This window comes from Bufo bufo, chromosome 5 (assembly GCF_905171765.1).
Source record: "Bufo bufo chromosome 5, aBufBuf1.1, whole genome shotgun sequence".
NCBI classification, from domain to species: Eukaryota; Metazoa; Chordata; class Amphibia; order Anura; family Bufonidae; genus Bufo; species Bufo bufo.
Genome location: NC_053393.1, coordinates 239,236,533 through 239,262,525, shown reverse-complemented (window position 1 = coordinate 239,262,525; position 25,993 = coordinate 239,236,533). Strand labels below are relative to the sequence as shown.

The 25,993-nt window shown below is 45.1% G+C and overlaps 3 protein-coding genes and 1 long non-coding RNA gene across 5 annotated transcripts in view; 2 read left to right on the top strand and 2 right to left on the bottom strand.

Annotated features, from left to right (window-relative positions):
• The window catches only part of FKBP9 (FKBP prolyl isomerase 9), a 34,945-nt gene extending 34,202 nt beyond the window's left edge, over positions 1 to 743 (top strand). The window contains exon 10 of the mRNA XM_040432636.1: positions 293 to 743. Coding sequence (XP_040288570.1) covers positions 293 to 475 — 183 coding nt within the window. The 3' untranslated portion in view covers positions 476 to 743. The remainder of the gene's footprint in view (positions 1 to 292) is intronic.
• Positions 744 to 3,723: 2,980 nt separating this feature from the next.
• Positions 3,724 to 8,891, top strand: LOC121001052. The gene is made up of 3 exons (XR_005778959.1): positions 3,724 to 3,973; positions 7,004 to 7,008; positions 8,666 to 8,891. It is a non-coding gene; the product is annotated as an uncharacterized LOC121001052 (long non-coding RNA).
• A 6,019-nt stretch (positions 8,892 to 14,910) lies between these two features.
• On the bottom strand, positions 14,911 to 16,462 carry LOC121002482 (general transcription factor II-I repeat domain-containing protein 2A-like). The gene is given in 3 exon segments (XM_040433934.1): positions 14,911 to 15,902; positions 15,905 to 16,195; positions 16,198 to 16,462. Coding segments are annotated over 3 exon segments (1,548 nt in total).
• Positions 16,463 to 18,566: 2,104 nt separating this feature from the next.
• Positions 18,567 to 25,993, bottom strand: part of NT5C3A (5'-nucleotidase, cytosolic IIIA) — a 79,722-nt gene continuing 72,295 nt past the window's right edge. For both annotated transcript variants that reach the window (XM_040431941.1, XM_040431942.1), the window contains 2 exons: positions 21,862 to 22,062; positions 18,567 to 19,334 (listed from right to left, as the gene is read on the bottom strand). In XM_040431941.1, coding sequence (XP_040287875.1) covers positions 19,233 to 19,334; positions 21,862 to 22,062 — 303 coding nt within the window. In that variant the 3' untranslated portion in view covers positions 18,567 to 19,232. The remainder of the gene's footprint in view (positions 19,335 to 21,861; positions 22,063 to 25,993) is intronic.

Genomic DNA, 25,993 nt, shown 5'->3' with positions numbered 1-25,993 from the left:
AATCCAATAAACTTCATTTCACTTCTCAAATATCACTGTGTGTGTCTCCTATATGACATATTTAACTGACATTTTTTATCGTAACAACCAACGATTTATACTGGAAAATCATGACGATTAACAAGGTTGCCCAAACTTTCGCATCCCACTGTATAACATGTCAGCTGACAAGACAGGGTCCCATCACCAATCTGGACGGCACATGGTATGCCCATATGTGCAGTATAATAAATCTCTGATTGATCCACTGACACGAGGGATGTATTAACGCTGATAATCTTTGCTCTTCTAGTTTACAGAATATATCAATGCCCATGTTGAATCAGGCAAAGGAAAACTAGCTCCTGGCTTTGATCCTGCCAAGATCATAGAGAACATGTTCAAAAACCAGGATCGAAACGAGGACGGCAAAATAACAGAAGCAGAATTTAAATTAAAAGAGCAAGAGGATAAAGAAAGACATGATGAACTGTAATCTGAGTTGGGGTTTGTGTCCAATTGCACTGTGAACGCTTTATGACATGGTGACAATGATGTGAATTGGGAGATGGATGGTTCGGGGGAATTACAGTCACTGAATGGATTGCGGGAACACGGGCACCGCATTCAACTTTCCATATGGAGTTACAACATTAATGTCTCAGGTCAAATTCAGAATGAAAAAAAAGTTATAGATTTTTTTTATTTTTTACTGATCTTGTCTAAATATCATTTTATACCAAAAATACTGTGTGTCCCGAAAATGTGTTATCTAGTTATTCTATTATTTCACAAAGCAGGTCATGTGGGGATTTACGTTCCTAAATGTGGGGTCATGCTGAGGCTACATGGAGACGATGCAGATTCAGGCAGTAAATGCAGTTCTTTCTTCATAGGATATAATAGAGTTTGAATGTGGCTATGGTAATTTACATGTCATTTTAGGTTATCGTGTAGCCCTAGCCCTACTGTGATCTTCTCCTATATTCTACTAAAAGGGTGGCTTACTGCAGATATTTTACTAATAGGTTCTATGGTACAATCAATATTAGGTCAGGTAAGGGTATACAAACACTGTGGGGGAGATTTATCAAGCATAGCAACCAATCACATTCCAAAGGAGCTCTGAAAAATGAAAGGTGAAAGGTGGAATCTGATTGGTTGCTAGGGGCAACTAAGCCAGTTTATCTTTACAACAGTTTGATAAATCTCCAACTGCCGCACCCTCTCCACTTGGGCCAGGTGTGATGATGTTTTCTTTCCCTTATTTTGTCAGTTGCAAAGAGAGCTGAGCCTCTAGGTGTAATGGCAACGCCCCCATTGCTCCTAAAGGCTCATTTGCATATATTCCTTCAGCTGCCAAGAGCACATGCAGCAGGTCAGCAGTAGCTACAAATCTGCTGACAGATGTCCTTTTAAATAGAGCAGATTCTGGGGTAAAAAGCAGAACCCTTTTTATAACAAAAATAAATAAATTTATATATATATTTTCACTGCTGCGTTTAATAAAACTATATATATATATATACTGATAGGAGGGTAGGTGAAGCAGAAACATGGCATTACATGGGAAACTTTTAGATAAGGATTCTAATGCTGTGATTGTGGGAAGAGTTGCATGTTATCCCTGTGAGGTATCAGAAAAAGGGGCCTAGATGCCGCTAGTACAACTTCATAGTTACTAGCAGGATGACATATACACCCTGTTCTCATATCCTTTTCCGGAAAGTTTAGCTTTAGATAAAAGGGTTTTATGATTTTGTAGAAATAAAGCTTCATTACTGTACAGTGTAATGAAAAATTCTGCAGCTTTCAAGATCTCTGGTTTCTGTCAGAGAATATGAACGCTCTTGTTCACATTCCGAGGCTAATAACTGGTACAGACCTAGTTCTGCTATTAGGTGTGACGTGTATATACTGTATTTGTACAATCCAGTCTAGGCAATAGGCATGAGCGAACCCGAACCTCACCGGTGAGGTTCGGATAGTGAAGGAATACCGTTATGGATTCCGCTCTAATAGAATATATCAGAATTTGGTGACTGAATGCAAAACTGAAGCTTTTAAGAGGCATTCCAGTTTGATCCGTCATAATTAGTGTTGAGCGAACTTGTGTTTTCAAGTTCAGTGTACAAGGTTCGGGTTATCTAAGAATTCCGTTATGGATTCCGCTACCACAGACCACGAGTTATGATCCGTGGTAGCGGATTCTATAACAGAATTCTTGAAAACACAAGTTCGCTCAACACTTGTCATAATAAAAGTCTATGGGCAAGCATAACAGATCCGTCTGGTTTCCATTATACAGGACGTAAATTAGTGCTGCATAACGGAAACCAGACGGATCCGTTATGCTTGGCCAGAGACTTCTATTATGACGGATCAAAATGGAATGCCTCTTAAAGGCTTAAGTTTTGCATTCCGTCATCAAATTCCATTATAATGGAAACCATAACGGAATTCCTTCACTACCCGAACCCGGTGAGTTTCGGGTTCGCTCATCCCTACTGGGCAATCCTCTGTGCACTAAAACAGAACTAAATGCCCCTTTACACATTCCAGTCATGGCTCCATTCAAGGGTTTGTATCAATATATAAATGTACCCCCTATCCATGAGATAGGGGACAAGCATCTGATAAGTGGGGTCCATCGAATTAATGGAGGGGAAGTCAAGCCAGCATGGTGCTGTTCCATTCATTTTGGCACTGTGCTTGGCTATCCCCAGAAGTCCTACAGAGAGTGGAGCGGAAAAGTGCGCGTTCGATCTCCGCTCCATTCATACAGGGAACTAGGGGCCAATGTTCTCTTGATAAGGCCTCTTGCACACTAACTTTTTTTTTCTGTTTATGTTCCGTTTTTTGTATACGGAACCATTTATTTCAATGGGTCAGCAAAAGAAAAACTGAATGTACTCCGTATGCATTCCGTTTCCATTTAAAGATAGAACATGTCGTATTATTGTCCGCATAACGGACAAGGATAGTACTATTCTATCAGGGGCCAGCTGTTCCGTTCCCCAAAAAACCTCCCAGGTTGTGAGCTGTGCGCTGCGATTGGCCAGCGCTGCAGCCTAGGAGAAGGAGACGCCCACAGGACAAGGGAAGACACCGCCTACTATAACTTAAAGAGCAAAGGTACCGGAGGGCATAACGGGAGAACGGAGCGGCGCCTGGGGATAATAGTAAGTGCAGTGAGATCCCCGGGCGCCGCTCTATATGTCAGCATACTTAGTTCACATTGTTTTTACAAGTGAAAGGTCCTCTTTAAGACCATTTTGGACAATGCAAAAACAAATAAACTCATTAATCAAGATGAATATGATTTCCTTCTGCCTTCTCATCCATAGATAGACACATTTTACTGCCTACCAAAGATGCATAAGGGGAGACCCATAGTCTTTGGAGTAGGCAGTTTGAGCCAAAATGTGGGGATATAAATGTTGGCATCTTTCGTAGCGGCCCTTCCTTACTATGTTCGTGATATGGGTGATCTTTTAAAGCAGCGGGAAGGCATCCATCTGTATGCTGACTCGATCTTAGGGAGTATAGATGTGGAGTCACTATACTTGTCTATCCCTCACGAACTAGGTTTGCGGGCAGTTGAATACTTTTTGTCCACTTGTGGACGTCAGTGCTCACAACATAATCACTTTGTCCTCCAACTGCTTGAATTCTCTCTTACCAGAAACTTCTTCCTCTTTAATAACAAATGTTATAACCAGCTCAGGGGCACTGTGATGGGCTGGTGGGAAAATACTTGCATCTTCGGGGATGAAGCATCAGTGGACACACATTGCATTAACATGTGGGCATGTTTCATAGCTTACATTTTTGTTATATGGAACGGTACCACGGAGGCATTTACAACATGGGCAAGTAACCTCAATGTCAATAAGATAGGGCTCAGATTTACATCTGAATGCCATGACACCAGATAACCATTTCTTGACATATGTGTGATATTTAGGAAGCCGACATCTACTAATTCCCTTACGTCCTACCAGCAGCACAGATGGGGTTAACTACCATCCCCCCCCGGTGGACTGGTAGGACTGGCGGAATTTTAAAAGTAGGGGACACAAAAGTAGGGGACACCCCCCAGCCCACTGTGTTTTTTTTCTATCCTCCGGACAGGTGGACTGGCGGTTCCCCCTCATCCTTTCTCTTTGGGGGAAGTTTTTTGTTATCTTTTTCTTATGGCATCGGCCATGTTTCCGCCTATGGTTGCCTAAAATTTTTAGGTTTTTTTTCTCACCTCCCCCCCTTGCTACAGGCTGCAGGTTCCTGTTGGCCAGTGCAGCGCTCCGCCGTGTCTCCGGTGGGCACCGCCATCTCCGGAAGTGACGGCCCCTTCCGGCGTCACTTCCGGTTCTCGGCTTTTCGTCTGGGAAGCTTGCTTCCCGTCTGCCTGTTTGCTTGGGCTATTTCTGGCTGCTTTGGGGGGGAAGGGGATTAATGTATATATATGGATTCAATAAGATTCATGTATTGGTGAAATTCAGGATCTAAGCTCAAGATCCTCCTGGTGGCGGAGCTCCGCCCATTTAAAGAGCCACTTTGCTCTCAGTCTTCCTCTGGCAGCACATGCTTGTTGTAAGCTAGCTCCCAGAGCCCAGTAGTACTCTGTACTTTGACTGTCTGGTTCCATTAAGTTTTTTTTTCAGCCGCGCTACTTCGCCAATGGCTTCACCTAAGGACCCGGAGACCCGTAAATCGGTCTCAAAGAGGAAACACCTGGCCTGCTTTGACTGCAGCGCGCCTCTGGACGACAATTTTCACTACTCAAGATGCGAGGGTTGCCGTAGATCCCAATCGGCCACGGAACCCACCATGCAAGAGATGTTTCCCATGGCAAGCTCCTTGATGGAATCGTGGGGTTCCATTCCCAAGGTGGACATGGCTATTGCCAAATTGTCCAGACGCACTCTGGTCCCAGCGGACGATGGGTCTAGTCTGCAAGACCCCCTTGATAGGAGGGCAGAGTGCACATTAAGAAGAGGTTACTCGGCAGCTGCAGCCTCCGCGTCTACCGCTATCGCGGCCACGGAAGTTTCGTCCTTCCTCCGTTCCCGCCTAAACCAAATTCAGACGGACGTTGATCAGAGGGTTTCTCGGGACGACATCCTGGCTGCATTTAAGACCGTCAACCTAGCGACGGACTTTCTGTGCGACACTGCACAATTACAGCTGAAGTTGGCAGCCAAGTCCATGCCCCTGGTCTTTGCAGCCCGCAGGCTCTTATGGCTTAAACCATGGGTCGCGGATAACGCATCAAAGTACAACCTTTGCAGTCTCCCCTTTGAGCCAGACCGCTTGTTCGGGCTCAGAGTTAGACAGAATCATGGAGGGCCTCTCTGATAAGAAGGGGAAAAGTCTTCCGCAGCAGCCCTTTCGGGGACGGGGCAGACAAGATCGTGGCAGTAGATCTGGCCAACAAGCTAGAGCGCGTAGAGACTGGGGGGCGCAGCAAAGAAATTCGAAGCGCCCTCGCAGAGGAGCTAGAGAGGCTAAGCCCTCCTGACTATGGGCCTCCCGGAGGCTCTTGGTTAACACCCGCTACTCCTGCCATCCTTCCGGAAGATTTTCAAATACCTTGTGCCCGATGGGGGGGGGGGGGCGTCTCGCCCATTTCAAGGGAGTCTGGGCCCAGGAAATTCCAGACCCTTGGGTCCTAAAAGTCATATCCGAGGGCTACCTAATAAATCTCAAATCTCCTCCCCCAGACAGATTTATCATCAATCAGCGCTTACTGCCCGCCAAACAGGCGATTCTGGAGGCCTACATCCAGGACTACATCCTCAAGGGCGCTCTGGAGGAGGTTTCGGCAGGAGAGCGGGGCTTAGGGATCTATTCTCCGTTTTTTCTAGTTCCCCAAAAAACTGGAGATCTCCGGATGAATATCGATTTGAGATTTTTCAATCGATTTATAAGGAAGGCAAAGTTTCATATGGAAACTATGAGGTCAGTGATCCACGTTCTCAACCCGGGAGACGTGATGGCTACCCTGGACCTCAAGGATACGTATCTTCACATCCCCATCCATCCTGCTTCCCGGAGGTATCCCAGGATCGCGTTCCAGGTCTCGGGGGTCCTCAGGCACCTTCAGTTCGTCGCCTTACCCTTCAGGATTTCCTCTGCTCCTATCACCTTAACCAAGGTGGTGGTTTCGGGGGAGGCAGCTTTGAGGCTTCAAGGGCTGACCATAATTCCTTACCTGGACGATTGGGTCCTAAAAGCCTCTTCGGTTCCAGTCCTTACCCACCATCTTCATATAGCTATCTCCTTTCTGCTCCGCCTAGGGTGGATCATCAACTGGCAGAAGTCGAACGTGAGCCCGTCGACTTCGGTAACCTATCTAGGCTTCATAGTCGACTCCGTTGGGATGTCCCTCCAGTTGACTCCAGAAAGAAGAGCTCGGATTCTGGACCTGGCAAGATTCCTATCTGTTCCTCGTCGAGTTCCCATTCGGATTGTCATGAAGATGTTGGGGCTCATGTCAGCGGCTGCAGTCCCTTGGGCTTTGTGGCACCTCCGCCCTCTACAATCGGAGGTCCTTGCCAAATGGGATGGCAGCCCCGCCGGGCTAAATTCCCTGTGTTCCCTGTCTTGTCAGACTCGAACCTCCCTGAGATGGTAGCTCCATCTCCCGGGGGGGGAAGTCTATAACCCAGCCATCCAGGGTCATATTGAAAACGGGTGCGTCCCAAGTAGGCTGGGGCGCTCACCTAGACGATTCCCCAGTCCAGGGGACTTGGTCTCCTCAGGAGCGGCTACTTTCTTCCAATCTCCGCGAGATTCGAGACATGACTGCGGTCCTGTACATCAACAAGCAGGGAGGCACAAGATCTCTACCCCTCCTTTCGGAGATCGGGGTAATTCTTCGGTGGGCAGAATCGAACCTTTCCCACCTGTCTGCCACCCACATCCGAGGTTCCTGCACTATAATCGGGGATCGCCTGAGTCGCGGTCTGCCGACGATGGAATGGTCCCTGCATCCGGAGATATTCAGGCATATAGTCCTCAGGTGGGGTTTGCCAGAGGTAGATCTCATGGCAACGATGTTCAACGCCAAGGTGGGGAGGTTCTGCTCCCTTTACAGGAAGGACAACCTCCAGGCAATAGATGCTCTGTCGATACCGTGGAGGTTCAGGCTGGCTTACATCTTCCCTCCGGTTTCCATGATACCAAGGGTATTGATGAAAATCCGTCAGGATCAGGCCTCGGTAATAGCCATCATACCGTTTTGGCCCAAGAGATCCTGGTTTACCCAGCTCATTCAGATGAATCGGGGACATTATTGGAGGACCCTAGTGTCATGGGACACTCACCTCTGCCCAGATCTGCACAGGTTTAGCCTGACAGCCTGGAGGTTGATCAGTCCCTTGCCAGAATAGAAGGGCTTTCAGAGTCGGTCCTGAGAACATTGTCGCATTCAAGAGCAGAATCTACCAAGAAAGCCTACTCCAGGATTATGAGAATCTTCTCGTTGTGGTGTGCTTCAAACCAGGTGGCGTTTGCAGATCCGCCCATCTCTGCGATACTTCAATTCCTGCAGGACGGCCTTGACAGAAGCCTTGCTCCATCTACTTTGAAGGTCCAAATTTCTGCCATCTCGGCCTGAATTAACAGACCCTATTCTCGGGACCCACTCATCAAACGCTTCCATAAAGGAGCCGAAAGATTGAAGCCTACAGTACTGAGGCACATTCCTCAATGGGACTTATCAGTCGTGCTCAGGGGGCTAGCATCTCCCCCCTTTGAGCCTTTGGAGGAGGTAGACTTGAAATTTGTGACGCTGAAGTTGGTCTTCTTCCTGGCAGTAACCTCGGCCAAGAGAGTCTCGGAGCTTCAAGCTTTCTCGGCCTTAGAACCCTATACCATCTTTCTTCAAGACCGGGTTCTCCTGAGGTTTCTTCCATATTTCAGGCCTAAGGTTCCATCATTCCAGAACATTAACCAGGTGATTTCTTTGCCAGTCTTATTCTCTCCTTCTACCTCCTCCAGGGATCCTGTCAAACATCCTTTGGATATCTCGAGATGTCTCCAGATCTATGTGGATAGATCCAGGGAGTTCAGGATAGATGAGAACCTCTTTATCCTGTTTGCCGGTAAGTCTAAAGGCCGCAAGGCGTCCAAGACTTCGATTAGTCGCTGGATTAAGGAGGCCATCAGAGAATCTTTCAATTCCCAGTCTTTGGATCCTCCAGAGTTCGTGAAGGCCCATTCCACAAGGGCCATCTCTACTTCCTTTGCAGAAAGAAGTCTCCTTCCTCTGGACATGATTTGTAAAGCTGCCTCCTGGAGCTCTGAATCCACTTTCATCTCCCACTACAGACTAGACGCCAGGGTAGGAGTTTTTCGGCCTTTGGGCAGGCTATTCTTAGCTCTGCCAGGCATGAAGGCCCTCCCTAGGGGTTTCTTCTTGCTATCTCCCCATCTGTGCTGCTGGTAGGACGTAAGGGAATCGTTAATTTCTAACGATAATTTGTTTTCCCTTAGTCCTAACAGCAGCACACAAATATCCCACCCTAGTAAGTTATTCTTGCTATAGACACAGTGGGCTGGGGGGTGTCCCCTCTTTTTGTAGGGGTGTAAATCTTTATTATTGGTGCTTGGGCTCATTAAAATTCCCATCTGTGCTGCTGTTAGGACTAAGGGAAAACAAATTATCGTTAGAAATTAAAAGTAAAGCAGCCACCTTATCTCCTTAAAAAGGGTATTCCTCGTGGTCAGTACCTGCGGGTTAGAAGAAATTGTTCACAACAGAGTGACTTCTTAAAGCAAGCAGACGATTAAAAAAAAAAAAGCTTTTTGGCTCGAAGCTATCCTGTAGGTGTTCTAAAAACCGTATTCTAGTCTGCGCTTCAGAGAGAACACACATCCCTGTTGACACCCAAAAGCAATAATAATAATAAAAAAAACAATGATGCAAGTAGTGGTAAGAGAGAGATCCGCCTCATTAGTACCTATGATGACAGCTTCCAATGTTAGAGAAATTATCTCTAAACATTGGAATATCTTAGGGTACTTTCACACTTGCAGCAGAGGAATCCGGCAGGCAGTTCCGTTGCCGAAACTCCCTGCCGGATCCGTCAAAACGTATGCCAACTGATGGCATTTGTAAGACTGATCAGGATCCTGATCCGTCTAATAAATGCATTGAAATGCCGGATCCGGTGTCATCCGGAAAAACGGATCCGGCATTTATTTTCTTCACATTTATTTCGGTCTGCGCCTGGAAGGACGGATCCAGCATTGCTGTATTTTGAATGCCGGATCCCACACTAATACATTCCTATGGAAAAAAATGCCGGATCAGGCAGGTGTTCCGGATTTTTGGCCAGAGATAAAACCGTAGCATGCTGCGGTATTATCTCCGTACTGAACAGTCAAGAAGACTGAACTGAAGACATCCTGAACGGATTTATCTCCATTCAGAATTCAATAGGATAAAACTAATCAGTTATTTTCCGGTATTGAGCCCCTAGGACGGAACTCTATGCTGGAAAAGAAAAACGCTAGTGTGAAAGTACCCTTACTGATGGATCCAGACATTTGTAAAGTAATTGGGGACCGCCCTAGTATCACAGAAGAGTAAGGAGTTTGAGAGACAGATTGGTACAGAGTCACTATATAGCTCCTGTAGCCACAAGAACTTGGTTCCACAAACCCATCTCCGACTGTTTTAGGTGTAGCGGCTGCGTCGCCTGTAAATGCATCCGGAGTGGTAAAACTTTTAGGAGTAACATTACGAATAAAGAACATGAGATCAGAGATATTATCAATTGTAGATCCAAAGGAGTAATCTATAAAATGACCTGTACCTGCGGAAAAGAATAAATCGGTAAAACCACAAAGGAGTTTAGACGCAGGGTTGGAGAGCACATTGGGGATGTGACGAATCAGAGAGACACACCTATTGCCCGCCATGTAAGCAATTTCCATGAAGGAAGAGTTGACTACCTCAGCTTTATGGGCATTGAGCTAGTTAAGCAAACGGGTAGAAGGGGTAATTGGGACAAAAAAGTACTGCAGTGTGAGTCCAAATGGATCTTTTATTTGAAGACTGTTCATCCGAATGGCCTCAAGGAGTAACACAATTATAGTTGCTTTATTTAAGACACCATAGTACGATGTTGTCCCCACGAGGAGTTATTTGGTTTAGGGATTTGATTGTTTGATTGATGCATCATCCATTTATATTTACCTCTTTTGATATAATAATATAATTCTTCCCTTAAATCTTTTATTGCTCCTCCCACTTTTTCCCTCCCCATTCATCTAATACCGATACAATTGGTGTATATATTTCTTTCATATTTTCTTTGAGTATTTTATATCTCATTCTTTGGTTCTTTATGCGTCCGGTATTGAGAATTGCCTAAATCCGGTTTGGTGTAAAGACACCCAATAATATGTAAAATAAGCTGTTCATTATCAGAATCAGCATTGAATGTGAAGCGGCACCTTGCATACCAGTTTACCTGTTTGCATAGCAGCAGTGGACGCTGCAGGAGTCACCTCACAATTTGTCTGGCCGCCCTGGCGATCATGTGACTCCGCTCCTCCACATGTCCCAGGAGGCGCGCGCGCGTGCGGTGTGCGTTCCATTGGCATGGAACGGGGAGGCGGGGAGTAGTGAGGGGAGTTTGCCGGCAGCATTTTAAAGAGAGGTCTGGCGCAGAGTACAGCGCTACCTCTTTAAACTAGGGTGAGATAGGGGATACTTCCCCAGCGGCCATAAGACGGACCATTGTCCTTTCAGTGCTTCTTTATTGAAAAGTAGACCGGGGTCTATAGGAACCAGTAACCCCGCCATATATTTGAGTGGTCAGATCCTAGACCCCCATTGTGATAAAAAAAAAATAGGGGGCTGTATAGACGTGACTCAAAGAGATTTTATTTTATCGTTTTCATTATCTCTGTCCTTATTATGCCATAAGTTTTGCTATTCACTCTTCCTGACGAAACATGCCATGTTGGGACAGTAGTGATGGACAGCTCTAGGGATACGGCCCATCTAGGGACAGGTTCCTGACAGGGTCGCCCCTAATGGGGTGGGTGCTCCGTATTTGTCAGGAAGGGACTTATAGCCCCAATCCCTTTTATTTGCAGGGTTGTCAACTAAAGGTAAGTTAGTCCATGTCCCACTATTTCTTGTAGAATAAAGGAGTCCTACTCCGCTTCCTTGATGACGCAATCTGAACAAGGACATAAAAATACAATTGGCCTAAGTTGAAATATATCATCTTCCAAACGTCTGGTCTGGCAAGATAAAACCTTTTTGGAGCCATTAGGCATTTATAGCTCTGTGATAGTGATACTATTAATATTTGTTTCATTGTTTCACTTTTTCATTTTCTTCTCACCAGTCACTATTATACCTCTATTTATTTTCAGAAATAAGCAGTAAAAGTTATGTTTTAATATAACCATGTCCTCTTTTGGTATTTATGCTTAAGGCCGAGTTCACACGAACGTGTGTGACCCGTGCTGCGGCCCGCAATGCACAATCGCCGTCCGTAGGTCAGCCGCGTCGGATCGCGGACCCATTCACTTTAATGGGTCCACGATCCACAAAAAGATAGGACATTTTCTATCTTTTTGCGGAACGGAAGTCCGGGACGCAACCCCACGGAAGCACTCCGTAGTGCTTCCGAGGGGTCCCGTTCCGTGCGGCCGTTCCGCCATTCCGGATTTGCGGACCCATTGAAGTGAATGGGTCCGCATCCGTAATGCGGAATGCACACGGAACTGTGGCCGTGTATTGCGGCCCACAATTTGCAGGCCGCAATACGGCCACGGATCACACACAGTTCGTGTGAACTAGGCCTAAGGCTTTGAGCTCATTTCTGCTGGGATCTCATCATTTCGTGTACCGGCATGGGAATTTATTCAGTTTTGTATGAGATTAGAAAAACACAACTGCTTTCTTCTAGAAAGTGAGCTACAATGCCAGACAACCATGTTCTTCTAATTCCATGCAAACCCTTTTAAAGTATAAGTGCTGCTAAGTGATGGAGTGCTGGAAAATGAATGAGGAAGTAAACTTGACATTTGTTTGCAATGTAACTATGATGCGTTATGTTCTTTTTATAAGCTGTTTGATGAGCAGTTTCATGGGTATGGCCGTACTTTTAAGCATATTGGGGCACATTTATTAAGACCAGCATTTTAGACTCCAGTCTTAATAAGCCCTATACCTGAGGGCGGATCCGCCGGAGTTATGAAGAGGCAGCGGCCTCTACATAACTAAATGTTATATTTAAGACCTTTTTCTACACCTAAGGGCTCATGCATACGACCATGCTGTGTTTTGTGGTCTGCAAATTGCGGATCCTCAAAACACGGATGCCGCAATTTGCGGACAAGAATAGGACATCTTCTATTTTTTTGGGGAGGGCCACGGAACAGAGCAACAGATGCGGACAGCACACGGATTGCTGTCTGCAGGGAATGGGTCCACATCCGAAACGCAAAAGTCGCAGATTGCGGTTCAAAGAACCTTAGCGCTGCAATCTGCGCCAGAAATATTCCTAATTTAGGCGTATTTCTGTTTAATAAATTACCCCCTTTATGTATTTTGCACCCTAGAGACCAAACACTAAAGGATTTGAGGACACAGTGGGAAATAAAGCTATGAACTACCAATTAAGGCTACGTTCACATCTGCATTAGGAAATCCATTAGGCTGTTCAGGCAGAGGAACAGTCTTCCAGAGCTCACCGTATCTGCCACAGCTGGATAATGCCGCGAACCGCTGGATCCCCACTGACTATAATGTGATCCAATGGGTATCTGCTTTCCTGCAGAAATACCAGGTTTTGGCTGGACAAAAAGTCAAGCATACAGGACTTTTTGTCTGGTCGAAAGCTGGCATTTCTGCCAGAAAGCGGCCAGATCCCATCATAGTCAATGTGGATCTGGTTATACCGGATACGGTGAATTCCAGCAGGCTGTTCCTCTGAATTTCACAATTCAGATTTAAACCTAGTGTAAGCAAATTAAATTATTAGCAAATTTTTTGAGAAATGGAGGCTGTAGGAAACGTCTGGACGGAGCTGAAGAATCACACAGCAAATTCATGCAAATCTCTAAGATTTTTAAAGTTGATCAAAGTTAATCATTTCATTTAATCTAATCCCAAGTACCTAAATAAATGTTCACATCTCCAGGTAGTTGTGCTTCACTGTCCCAAATGACAAGTCCATTAGACGTTACTGGTTGGCTGCTGACATCTACCATTAAAAACCCTTATAAAGAAATAACGGGTGGACTCTTCTGTGTGGGAATGTCTTTTATACGTGTTGCATAAAACAATGAACCAAGTAAAGCCTCATTCACACTGACCGCTTCCCTTGTTTAGGAACAGATCCTAACAGATTGGAAGAAGTGGGGTAAATAATGTGTTTAAAATCATCTCGCTGTTCATCTATATGATTAGTATTACATTTGGGGTATAACCACATAGCTTCTGCGTGTTATAGGACAAGGGAAATGGATAACATTTTAGCAAATTCATCCACATTCTGCTAAAAATCGCCTGCAGCATAACTTGACCATTACAATTTATGCTGCAGATTTCACCCTTTCCGATACGCTCAGTAACATCTGGGACAAATCCAGCTGAGTTACGTTTTGCTGTGGATGTACCCTTTGGCCAGTTTCACACATGTAGGTTCATTACTGCTCCTCTGACCCAAACTCACAGCATCATGATGATTTAGGATGCGGTGAGCTCCTGCCTAAGCGCAGGTCAGAGGAGCAGTGTTCGGTCCAGCAAACGTGGCCGTCGCACTGGACCAAACATGCTTGTGTGAGACATGGCCGTATTACCCATAATATTTAGAAGCATTGCTTCTAGAGAAAATCTCTGCAGAACCTGTACAGCAGTGCATTGAGGTTGTGACGCTGCACATGTACAGGGCTGAGGCACCAGTTTGAGCCCTTAGGCTGATCCCATTGCCAACGACCACAAGCTCCACTGTGCTATATAACTTAGGCCTCTTTCACACAGTCAGTATTTTGCATCAGTATGTGATCAGTATTTGTAAGCCAAAATTTAGAAGTGGGTCCAAAACAAAGATAAAATGTAATGGAATTATTTTCATCTCTTCGTTTTTCGGCCAACTCCTGCTTTTGGCTTACAAATACTGATCAAATACAGAGTGTGTGAAAGAGGCCTTAAATGGACACTAACGTTTCACACAACTTACTGTACATGTTATATCTAGCAACTTTGCAATTCTTACTTTACAAATTTCTGAGTTAGGATACTTTCACACTTGCGTTTTTCTTTTCCGGCACTGAGTTCCATTATAGGGGCTCAATACCGGAAAAGAACTGATCAGTTTTATCCTAATGCATTCTGAATGGAGAGAAATCCATTCAGGATGCATCAGGATGTCTTCAGTTCAGTCACTGTCAGGCGCTTTGGACAGAGGAAATACCGCAGCATGCTGGGGTATTATCCCTGCCCAAAATGCCTGATCAGTTGCCGGAATGCCGGATCCGGCATTAATTTACATCAGGGGTGTCAAACTCAAATACACAGTGGGCCAAAATGTAAAACTTAGAACAAAGTCGCGGGCCAGCATTGAACAAATGAACCTTTTAACATGGACCCAAACAAGATTTGCTTTAACATTGAATATGGAACAAGCATATTCATTTTTTAAATAAGATTTAAATAATAATAAAAAATTTTAAAATAAAATAACAATAATAAAATCAATCAACCATTCAAGCCCATGTCTTGGAGTAGCAAGAAAAAGTGCATAAAGAAAACATTAATTATTGCTCAGTTTGCTGCACACTGATCTAATCTGATGTGCCCAAGCCAGATACCTGGCATCTCTTCTTGGATGATAGTTCATCAATGTCTGGGCTCAGGCTTTGAGCTGAGGAAATCCTCAGTATCGAGCGAAGGTGTTAATCAGTCAGACCTCTCCTGTGAGATGTTTTGGTCATCTTCATTGAGGAGAAAAGTTGCTCACATAGATAAGTGCTGCCGAACATGGAGAGCATCTGAGCAGCTTGGGTGCGGAGCTGAGGCATTGTGTCAGGGATGAACTGTGGAAACTGTGCGGCGCCCACAGCATCATACTTTGACTTCAGCGTGTCATTACACTGGAGTTCAATTAGCTCCATTTGGAGGTTGGTTGGTGCGTTTTCCACATTAACTGCGAAGGGATTACTGAGCAGTTCAAACCTACATTTCTGGACATCAAAGTCGGCAAATCGCCGGCTAAACTCAGCGCCGAGTACACTGAGTTTTTCAGCAAACTGTGCGTATGGGAACAAGTTGGTAAAGAACTGCGTTTTCATGGTTTGGCAGCAGGGAAAATGGCCAAGGTTTCCTTGCAGCATCTGATTCTCCCACAGGCACAGTTTAGTTTTAAAAGCCCTCACTGCAGCGTACATGTCTGTGATGATGCGCCCGCGCCCCTGAAGCTGCAGGTTCAGCGCATCGAGATGGCTCGAGATGTCACACAGAAAGGCCAGCTCACACAGAAACTTTTTCTCCCGAAGCTCTGCTGTGTCCTTCCCTTTGCTTTCCAGAAACTGACATATTTCCTCATGCAGCTCAAAACATCTATTCAGTACTTTTCCTCGGCTTAACCATCTCACCTCTGTGTGATACGGCACGTCTGAATACGCCGAACCACACTCCTCCAGAAAAGACTTAAACTGGCGGTGATTCAGACCTTTGGCTCTTATAAAGTTAACTACTTGTGTTACTGTGGTCATAACATGTTCCATCTTTAGGGCTTTGCCACACAGTGATTCCTGATGTATGATGCAGTGATAAACAGTTAGTTCACCTGCACAGTTCTCTTCCTGCATCTTCTCCCGGACCCTGCCCACCAGTCCACTTGTTTTACCGCACATCGCTGGCGCACCATCTGTCGTTAATCCCACGACAGCTTTATTTCAGTTACGCATTTGGAAACCTCCTCAAAGATTTCCTTTCCTGTGGTTGTGCCATGCATTGATTTGAATCCCAATAGCTCCTCCGTAACACACATATTTGAGTCCACTCCACGGATGAAGACTAACTGCTGAGCAGTATCAGATGCGTCGCTGCTCTCATCCACAGCAAGGGAGAATGCAACGAAATCTTTTCCCTTTTCCAAAAGCTGGTCATACAGATTGGTGGCAAGATCACATGTGCGATCAGCTACTGTGTTTCTGCTCAGGCTCACGTTTGAAAAGGCTCACTTTGTGATGTGGCTTTTTTGAACATATTCTGTTGTGAAACCAAACTTCTTTTCATCTCCTCCACTTTCTGGCTCTTTTGAGTCATGTCCAGGTCCTTGTCATGGTGTTTTGTTTCATAGTGTCGTCGAATGTTGTACTCCTTAGTTATAGCCACGTTGACTCCACAAATCAGACAAACAGGTCTGTCTTTTACATATGTAAACAGATATTCTGTCTCCCACCTGTCCAGAAAGTTCCTGTTGTCTGCCTTTCTTTTTGCCATTTTTGGGAAGGGGTTCCACAGTGACAGTTGTAGCTTGAGATCGCAATGACTTCTGTCACACAGGAGAGGGCGTTTCTGGGACCTGTCCTTATTGACGCGCCAAAACATCAGCAAGGCATTATGGGATTTGTAGTATTAGCGATAAATGAATGCGCTGTATAATACCGGCGGGCTAGCTCTAGTAGTCATTTGGTATAGCCTCGCGGGCCAAATATAATTACACTGCGGGCCAAATTTGGCCCGCGGGCCAGAGTTTGACACCTATGATTTACATTGACATGTATTAGTGCCGGATCCGGCATTAAGAAACACCTGAAGGACTGATCCGTCCATGCGCAGACCGGGAAAACTGTGAGAAAAAAAATACAAGACGGATCCGTCTATCCACATGACAAGCAGAGAGACGGATCCGTTCTTGCAATGCATTTGTGAGACGGATCCGGATCCGTCTCACAAATGCTTTCAGTCGCATCCAGATCGGCGGATCCGGCAGGCAGTACCAACGACAGAACTGCTTGCCGGATCACACTAACGCAAGTGTGAAAGTACCCATATCCACTTGAAAAGTATCTCTACACTTTCTGCCACTAGGTGTCTCCCTTCCACTAAATCTGCTGTCCACCCCCCGCTGTCATGCTTTTTCCATCCCTAGTAACACAAAAGCAGAGAGATGGCGGTACATCTGTCTCCTATCGGCCAGATATGCAGTACTGCAACAGCTCATGTAAGTAAACTGAGCTCTTCCTGCTGCATAGTTCTGCGTCATGTGTCCAGACATGATGTAAAGCGAGGCATCCAGAATCAGGCTTTCCTTTGCTATGCAGTCCTTTTAGGGAAGGGTGGAAACTGAAGTCTTCTCAGTACTGGCAGACTGATGTCTAAGGGACACGGTCCCTATTATAGAGACAACATAATAACAGTGCAGCAGAAATGGGGGAATAGGACATGAAACGTATCTGGCAGCAGTAAGATGAGGCTAGTTTGCAGTTTTTGATAAAAACTCAGGTACGCCTTAACTTAGGCCAACATAGAATCCCATAGTAATCTAAGGCTACTTTCACACTAGCGTTCGGGGCTCCGCTTGTGAGTTCCGTTTGAAGGGGCTCACAAGCGGCCCCGAACGAATCCGTCCAGCCCTAATGCATTCTGAATGGATGCGGATCCGCTCAGAATGCATCAGTCTGGCTCCGTTTGTCCTCCGCTCCGCTCAGCAGGCGGACACCTGAACGCAGCTTGCAGCGTTCAGGTGTCCGCCTGGCCGTGCGGAGGCAAACGGATCCGTCCAGATTTACAATGTAAGTCAATGGGGACGGATCCGTTTGAAGTTGACACAGTGGCTCAATTTTCAAACGGATCCGTCTCCCATTGACTTTCAATGTAAAGTCAAAACGGATCCGTTTGCATTATCATGAACAAAAAAAAATAAAAAAAATTTTTTTTGTTCATGGTAATGCAAACGGATCCGTTCTGAACGGATCTAAGCGTTTGCATTATAGGTGCTGATCCGTCTGGGCACATACCAGACGAATCCGACCTAAACGCAGGTGTGAAAGTAGCCTAAGTTAGGTTGAACAGCACTATGGAAGAAAGGAAAAAACTTTATTTAATGGAGTTATAAACGTAAAGAAAACAGAGCTGCAGGTTTCAGATAGTCACAATTAGCTTCTGTTTTATGGCCACAATACATGAACCCCCTCAAAGCCAACAGAAAACCTTAAATCTCCATACAACCTGGTTCCGTAGAACTTTTACGGGTCTGAATATTGTAGCTGTAACAGACAGCAGGCTAAAGTGCCTGTATTGCGTCTGTCTGAAACTAGCCGTACACTTTAGACCTATATCAGCAAACTCAACGATTTCCACTGACCATCTAATGTGTATGGGTACCTCTTGTCTCTCCCTCAAGAGAATACATTTGTTTTCGGGAAGATAAGCTGTCGCTAGATAGGATTTTGGCAGTGGCTTTATAGCTCTGATACATGCTTAGAAGAGCATGCCTGTGTATGGGGTTAGGGGCAAAATCGGGAGAGACAACTGTTAGCCAAACGAGCATTCGGCCAACAGCTATCTTGTCTATGGCTAGCTTTAGGCTGTGGGTGAGTTTTTTTTTATGTTTTCACATAGTTAAAAAAATAAAAATAAATTGTGTGCCTAAAAACACTGCTATAATGCCAGAATTGTCTGATGATTTTTAAAAGCCCAAAAAAAAAGGGCTAAAGACGTCTGCATGTGGCAGCACCCTTATAGACATAAACCATGAAGCAAAGGCTATAGAAGACTATTTGGTGAAAGGATCAGCCTCACATTATAATAAAACTAAAGTTCAGTACCTATGTTCAATGAATAAAGTGGATATTTTAATACATAAAAAGATTGTACAAACAGTTTCAAACGTGCACATTTTTGGCCTTCAAAAACATATATGCTTATACGAAACACAACACCTAATAGTGCATATGAAAATAAAGATACACTTCAACTCTTTACATTCTTCATCGGCAGAACGATGTCCTGTGATGCTGGTCAGCTTTATTTCAAACAGATTTCTCGTGGAGGCCGAAAGTGATTGCCATATTGCAAAAATGGGGGGAAAAAAACCTAACTCAGGTATAATAAAGCAGCACAGTGCTAAAAGGTAAGGTGCTTTAAAAGACCAAAATGGTTCTATTAAATATACTTAAATAAATGAAAATCAAAATGTAATCAAAATGAGAATTAAAAAAAAAGAAAAGAAGTTGGTGCGAGTCCTCCATGCTTCCAACGGTGCAGATTAAAGAATCTTTTGTAGAATGGAGTTAGCCACATCCAGAGTTTCATCTTTGACTAAAACTACATCGTAAGAGTCCATGTATTTTTCTAGCAGCTCTTCTACCTGTAGAAGGGAGAACATATATGAGTGACATTTACTGTAATGTCACCTATACACATACGGTATATCAGTTTCCACTGTGGAGATGACATGAAATGCTTTCTTTCATTTGGATCGCAGAGGATCTCAAATCTCTGCATAGCAATGTGTGAAACCTGCAGAAAATTTCAAACAGCAGCAGCAGAATTTTAAAGCCTGGCAACTTGGCATTGCCATTCCTGTAAACAGGGGTGTCTCTACACAGTCAGCACAGACTGGGTAGTGTCAGACTGAGTAGGGACATGTGCCAGGGGTGGACTGGCCATAGAACCCACACAGAAATTTCCCATTTGGCTGATGCCCAGAGCGCCGCCCAAGCCCTCCTCTCTGCCGCTGGCCAGGTACATAATGAGCTCTTAACAGTAATTAACTCTGTGAATCAGGTACTCATGTACCCGGCACTCAACAACACATACCCTCCTGAATTCCACTGCTGTGACCCTCATCTCACCTCCTAAGCCCCCTGCTCCAGATCCTAATCAGAGACAACTGCAGGAGGAGGACAGAAAATAGTAGCTCTTGATGGCCACCAGATCTGCTGGGATCGTATTTTGCACTATGGTATTGCTGAACCCGCCTACTGTTCTGTCAATTTGGACCAACCTACAAAACACTTTTTTTTCCCCCAGGGCTACACCTTTGGGGACAATTTAATTATTATTGCATTGTACTCATTTGTTATTTGGTTTATTATTATTTTGTCAGGAGCAGACAGGTCCTCTTCACATAAGATGAGCTATAAAAAGGGTCTTGAGTCACCGTCGGTTAGATTATCAGGAACAAACATCACTTCAAACTCTCATTTCGGATAATCTGCCTGTGCAAATGTGCTGCCGATCACCCAATGAAAAAGCAAAACTGTTCACTGGCTGAACTCATGGGGGGAATATTTGAAGCGAGTTTTGCTTGAACCTGCGTTGGCGTACTTTATAACTGAACAAGAGAAGACAAGTGAAAATTCATAATGGTCCCTTCATCAGGTAAGTACAGTCAATGCAGGCAAGCCCCCATTTTGTAACTTTTTGGAGTAAAGGCATGATAAAATCAGGGCCATAGTTGATGCAGCACAATAAATCATCATTTCTAGGCTGCAATAGTGATCTGCTGCCCAGAAACAACAAATCTGTATGAGGACGAGTAATTACAGTAGCCACTGCTTGTCCCCACACAGTGGAGGCGATAGCTGCATGGAAATGCAGTTCTTCACTTGCACTGACCAGCAGGAACAGTCCCTTCCCGATAATTGCCTGCTTGCTCGGCGCATCTAAATGCGGCATTATACTTGCTTATCTTGTAAACAATAGGATAACCTAGTGCAACCTGTCCTATCAGTTTATTTCTGCAGGACACTTCAGCAGTTTGCATAACCATGAACTTGCACTGATAGGGCAATCTGCACAAGATCACTGCAACCCCTCTGCTGGATCACTGCAACCCCTTCATGATGAGTAGGGTCCAACCTCCATCAGATAACGATGGCCTCTTTTAAGCGGGTTGTGCAGTGGCTTAATATTGATGACCTATTCAAACAGCTGATATCAGTTGGATCCCCACCAATCTGATATTGATGACCTATCCAATAAATTTTTTAGATACTGCACAACCCCTTTAAGGTTAACCCATCTATCTATAGCAGCAGATTTTTCATTATAACGCCGACTATAGACCTTGTGGCCGTCCTTATGACCGGCGCATTTTAAGACCAGCAAAGTGCTAAACTATTGGGTACTCAAAGCTGGATGGTGCAGTAGTAAGCTTTGCCAGCAGCTCTTAAAGCCATTATCCAAGACTATTAAATCCCCCCCCCCCCTCAATGAATATACTTAAGTGGCTCCCCGCGCCGCTCCTGGTCTCCGCAACTGCTTCTCCCTGTGCGCGGATGAAAACATCCGGTGTCGGAGGGAGCAGTCAATGGCGGACAGGGACGAGCCTCCCTAGCGTCACCCGCAATGTTAGGGAGGCTCCTCCCCGTCCGCCATTGGCTGCTGCCCCCCCATTCCCCAACATCGGATATTTTCATCCGCGCACGGGAAGCCAGGTACGGTATAGTCATTGTGAGGGGCCCAGGTTTGGATAACCCCTTTAAGTTAACCACTAAATCTAATCCCCCCTTTACATACGTGAATGCACCATTTGTTCCCAATAATTGCCTACTCATCGGACGAGGTGCAAGTTGCATGTAAATGCAGCAATCATCCCCTCTGCATAGGCATGTGTCCCCATAACCGATTCATGGTTTGTGCAACACGTCCCTGTTTTCAGCCCGGACGATCTACTGCCCAGAATCAATGATTTTGAGGTCCACATCAACAATGCTTTCATTAGATGAACGAGTGTGTTCACTGGGTGATCAGCAGCAGCTTTACACAAGGCAATTAAGAAAGAGCGTTCATAGGAATGTTCATCCCAATAATACGCCTGAAAGCTTATAATACAGCCTAAGCATTTAATAATATGACAAACTGTGCAAGTTGCCCTTTCTAATCCTTACCTTATCATTGAGGTATCCTATTTTGAGTATATTTTCCACATTAGGCACTCCATCAGCCATAGTTAAATCCCCTAAGGAATCTCCCAAGAGTATAATGTTACTGTTTTCTTTCAAATGGCTAAAATATTCTGTCCTCCTCAAGGCACCATCGTGCTTGTTGTAAACATGTAGCAGTTCCCCTTTGAATCCCTTTATCACACCCTGGAAAAAGTAAATGCAATACAAAATAGGATTAGAAAAAATACTTCACCAACAGTGCTTTATAAATTGTGACTGAGGAACAGCAAATGATACTGAAAATGATTAGGTATATACTTATAGATCAGTGATGGCGGACCTTTTAGAGACCAAGTGCCCAAACTGCAACCCAAAACCCACTTATTTAATTGCAAAGTGCCAACACAGCAATTTAACCTGAATACTACAGTCCAATACAGTATATCTTCCATGTACTTTATAATTTAGCTATAATAGCCTGCCTAGATTCAATGTACTGCCTGTGCTGTTCATAGTGCGTCCTGCACTGATGAATGGCAGGAAAGGTCTAAGGCATATTGGTACACCATAGACTTTTTCCAGGGTGAGGGTACCCACAGAGAGGGCTCCGAGTGCTGCCTCTGGCACTCGTGTCATAGGTTCGCCACCACTGTTATAGAGGAAGAGAAGGTTAACATTTTCCTACACTTAAGGAAAAAAAGTAATTACAGGATGAATTGCTGCCCTTCACGCAGAGTTAATTGGCAAAATTCAGAAATTCGGGCACCTGTGTATCCATCACTAGGAAGAGTCCACTTCATAAGTATTCACAGACCTCCATTCAGCTTAATGAAAAATACATCTTCACCTTGATGTCCCTAGTAGTGGCTTCAGGTAGCCACAAGATGGAATTAAAGGGTTGGCCCACATCACACATTGGTGGCATATAGCTAGGATGTGCTAAGAATGTCAGAGGCCCAGGTCAGATTATGGGACCCATACCTAACTCTAGAACGGGCCACCCTCCACTTCAATGGGAGAATGGGCTCAGCTATTTCTGGAACTCCCATACATCTGAATGGACAGGTGGCCGTGCATGCGCAGTGCGCTCTCCTTCGTTCTGGGCACCCATTGTAGACATAGGTGCGGGTACTAGAGGTGCACCTGACACTTTTGACATATCCTAGTGATACACCACAAATGTGTGAGATGTGCCAACCCCTTTAACCCGCTTAAGGATGTGGCCTAGTTTGGCCTTCATGATGTGAAAAGCCGGAATTAGACTTATCAGTAATTCAGTTTCCATAAGATCACCGCAACGGCCACTAGGAGATTGACACCTGACCTCTGTAGGGGCAGGAACAGAGAGAGGGTTTAAATCCCCCCCTCCCACCACCAGCACCAGTGTGTCCAAAATTACAGAGACAGAAAAATAGGTGGTGAGAAATAAATTAAATAAATCGAGAGGGTATTGCTTCATAACCTCCCAGCTTAATACTAAATAAAGGGTAGGGAATATATGTGCCGTCGTGGTGATCTCGTGGAAACTGAATTACCGGTAAGTCTAATTCCGGCTTTCCACCTCATCACCACGACGGCCACTAGGAAATATAAAAAATTACAACTTAGGGGACGACGACCGCCTGAAGGACCTTACGTCCAAAAGACAAGTCTGAACTAGATAGGTCTAGTCTATAATGCTTTGTAAAGGTGTGAATGTTGGACCATGTAGCAGCTTTACAAATATCCTCAAGAGAAGCTCCGGCCCGCTCGGCCTGGGAGGAGGACATAGCTCGGGTAGAATGAGCTCTTAGATTTGAGGGGCAAGGAAGGGCCTGGATCTCATAACAGATAGAAATGGAATCCTTAATCCATCGTGCTAGCGAAGACCTAGAAGCTTTTAGACCCTTATTCTTACCTGAGAACAAGACAAACAGGTTGTTGGTCTTACGGAATCCTTTTGAAACTTCAAGATAACGTAAGACCGAGCGTCTTACATCTAGTGAGTGGAAACTAGATTCTCTATCAGCGGGATTACCACAAAAGGAAGGTAAAACTATCTCCTGCTTTCGGTGGAAATCGGATACTACTTTAGGGAGAAACCCAGGGTCTAACTTAAGAATAATTCTATCATCGGTGATACGGAGATAGGGTTCTTGTATTGATAGAGCCTGAATTTCGCCTAGCCTTCTTGCGGACGTGATGGCGACCAAAAACACGGTCTTTAGAGATAGATGTTTGGTGGAACAACTTGACAGGGGCTCAAAAGGGGCAAGTGTTAGGCCTGTGAGCACCATATTGAGGTCCCAGTTGGGGATCCGAGATTTCAGAGAGGGGCGTAGCCGAGAAGCAGCGGTGACTGGCTAGATCTTGATAAAAAAAATAAAAAAAAGCTAGGGCCGAGACCTGTACCTTCAAGGTGGAAGGTCTAAGACCTAATTCGAGACCCTGCTGGAGGAAGTCCAAGATTTCTGAAAAATTGGGCGGCTCTAAATTTGGGGCAGTGTTACCTATCCAGGAACAGAACCTCTTCCAAATCTTTAGATAGATCGAGAAGGTAACCTTCTTTCTACTCGCTTTCAGGGTAGATATTACTTGGTCGGAAAGCCCCTGTAATTTCAACCTCTGGACCTCAGGATCCAAGCTGATAACTTGAGGAAACTCGGGTTTGGGTGTAAGATTGGCCCTTGATGAAGCAGGTCCCTCCTGGAAGGAAGAGGCCATGGGTCCTCTATTGATAGTTTTTTTAAGGAAGGGAACCAGCTCCTTTTCAGCCAATAAGGAGCTATTAGTATTAGAGTTGTATCCTCTCTGTTGAGCTTCTGAATTATCCTGGAAAGTAGAGGCAAGGGTGGAAACGCATAACAGAGGTCCCAGTCCCATTGTATCGTGAGCGCGTCCAGTGCCCAAGGATTGTCCCGTGGGTTCAATGAACAAAATGTTGGTACCTTTGTGTTCCTCTTGGAGGCGAACAGGTCCACTTGTGGAGTGCCCCATTTTTCTACTAGAATCTGAAACACGTCCTGATTTAGAGACCATTTGGTATGGTCTATTAACTGGCGACTGAGATAGTCTGCTTCCACGTTCAATACTCCTTTCAAATGAATCGCGGAGCTGGATCTTACGTGGGACTCCGCCCAATTGAAGATCTTCCTTGCCACGGACATCAGCTTCTCCGATCTCGTCCCTCCCTGGTGAGAGAAGTATGCTACCGTCGTAGAATTGTCGGAAAGAATTTTTACATGCCGGCCCACGAGAAGGGATTCTGCTGCTTTCAGAGCTTTCCAAACCGCTTCCAGTTCTCGGAAGTTGGAAGATTGAGAGCGGGTTGTTGGCATCCAAGAACCCTGAAAGAAATGATCCCCCACTTTCGCTCCCCATCCTTTTTCGCTTGAGTCTGTAAGCACTTACCGCTGGAGGGATCAGAACTTTGTGATCCAAAGAAGACAGCTGATTGTTCCAAATTCTGAGAATCCATGACTGGAGAGATCGGAAGTGGGATTGGCTCCATGGGACGGACGGAATGCAGGACGAGAGAAGACCTAGAAGACTCATGGCTTCCCTTATGGGACAAGACCTCCTCCAAATCAGGAGGAAATCGTCCAGGTATGGTATAAATCACCAGTCCCTTGCGCCTCAGGAAGGCCACCATCTCGACCACCAGTTTCGAGAAGACTCTGGGAGCAGATGATATCCCAAAGGGAAGGGCCGTAAACTGGAAGTGACAGGTTACCCCCTTGTGATCTTGGATGGCAAATCTTAAAAACTTTTGAGAGTCTGGATGGATTGGGACGTGGTAGTAGGTGTCCTGAAGATCTACTGAACATATCAGAGCATCTCTCGCTATTAAAGGAATCAGGGACTTTAGGGATTCCATCCTGAACTTCCGATATATTATGAATTTGTTCAGGGCCTTTAAATTTATAATAGTCCGGAACGAGCCTTCTTTCTTCTCTACCAGGAAAAGATTCGAATAGAACCCCTGTCCTAGCTGTGTTGATGGAACCTGTACTATCACGTCCATCTCCAGAAGGCTCTGAATTCCCTGCAGGATCTTCTTGCGTACGTTGGAGGAGCTTGGGTTGGTAACAATGAAGCGGTCTGGGGGAGATGAAGAAAGTTCGATTCGGTATCCGAATTTTATGATGTCCCGGAC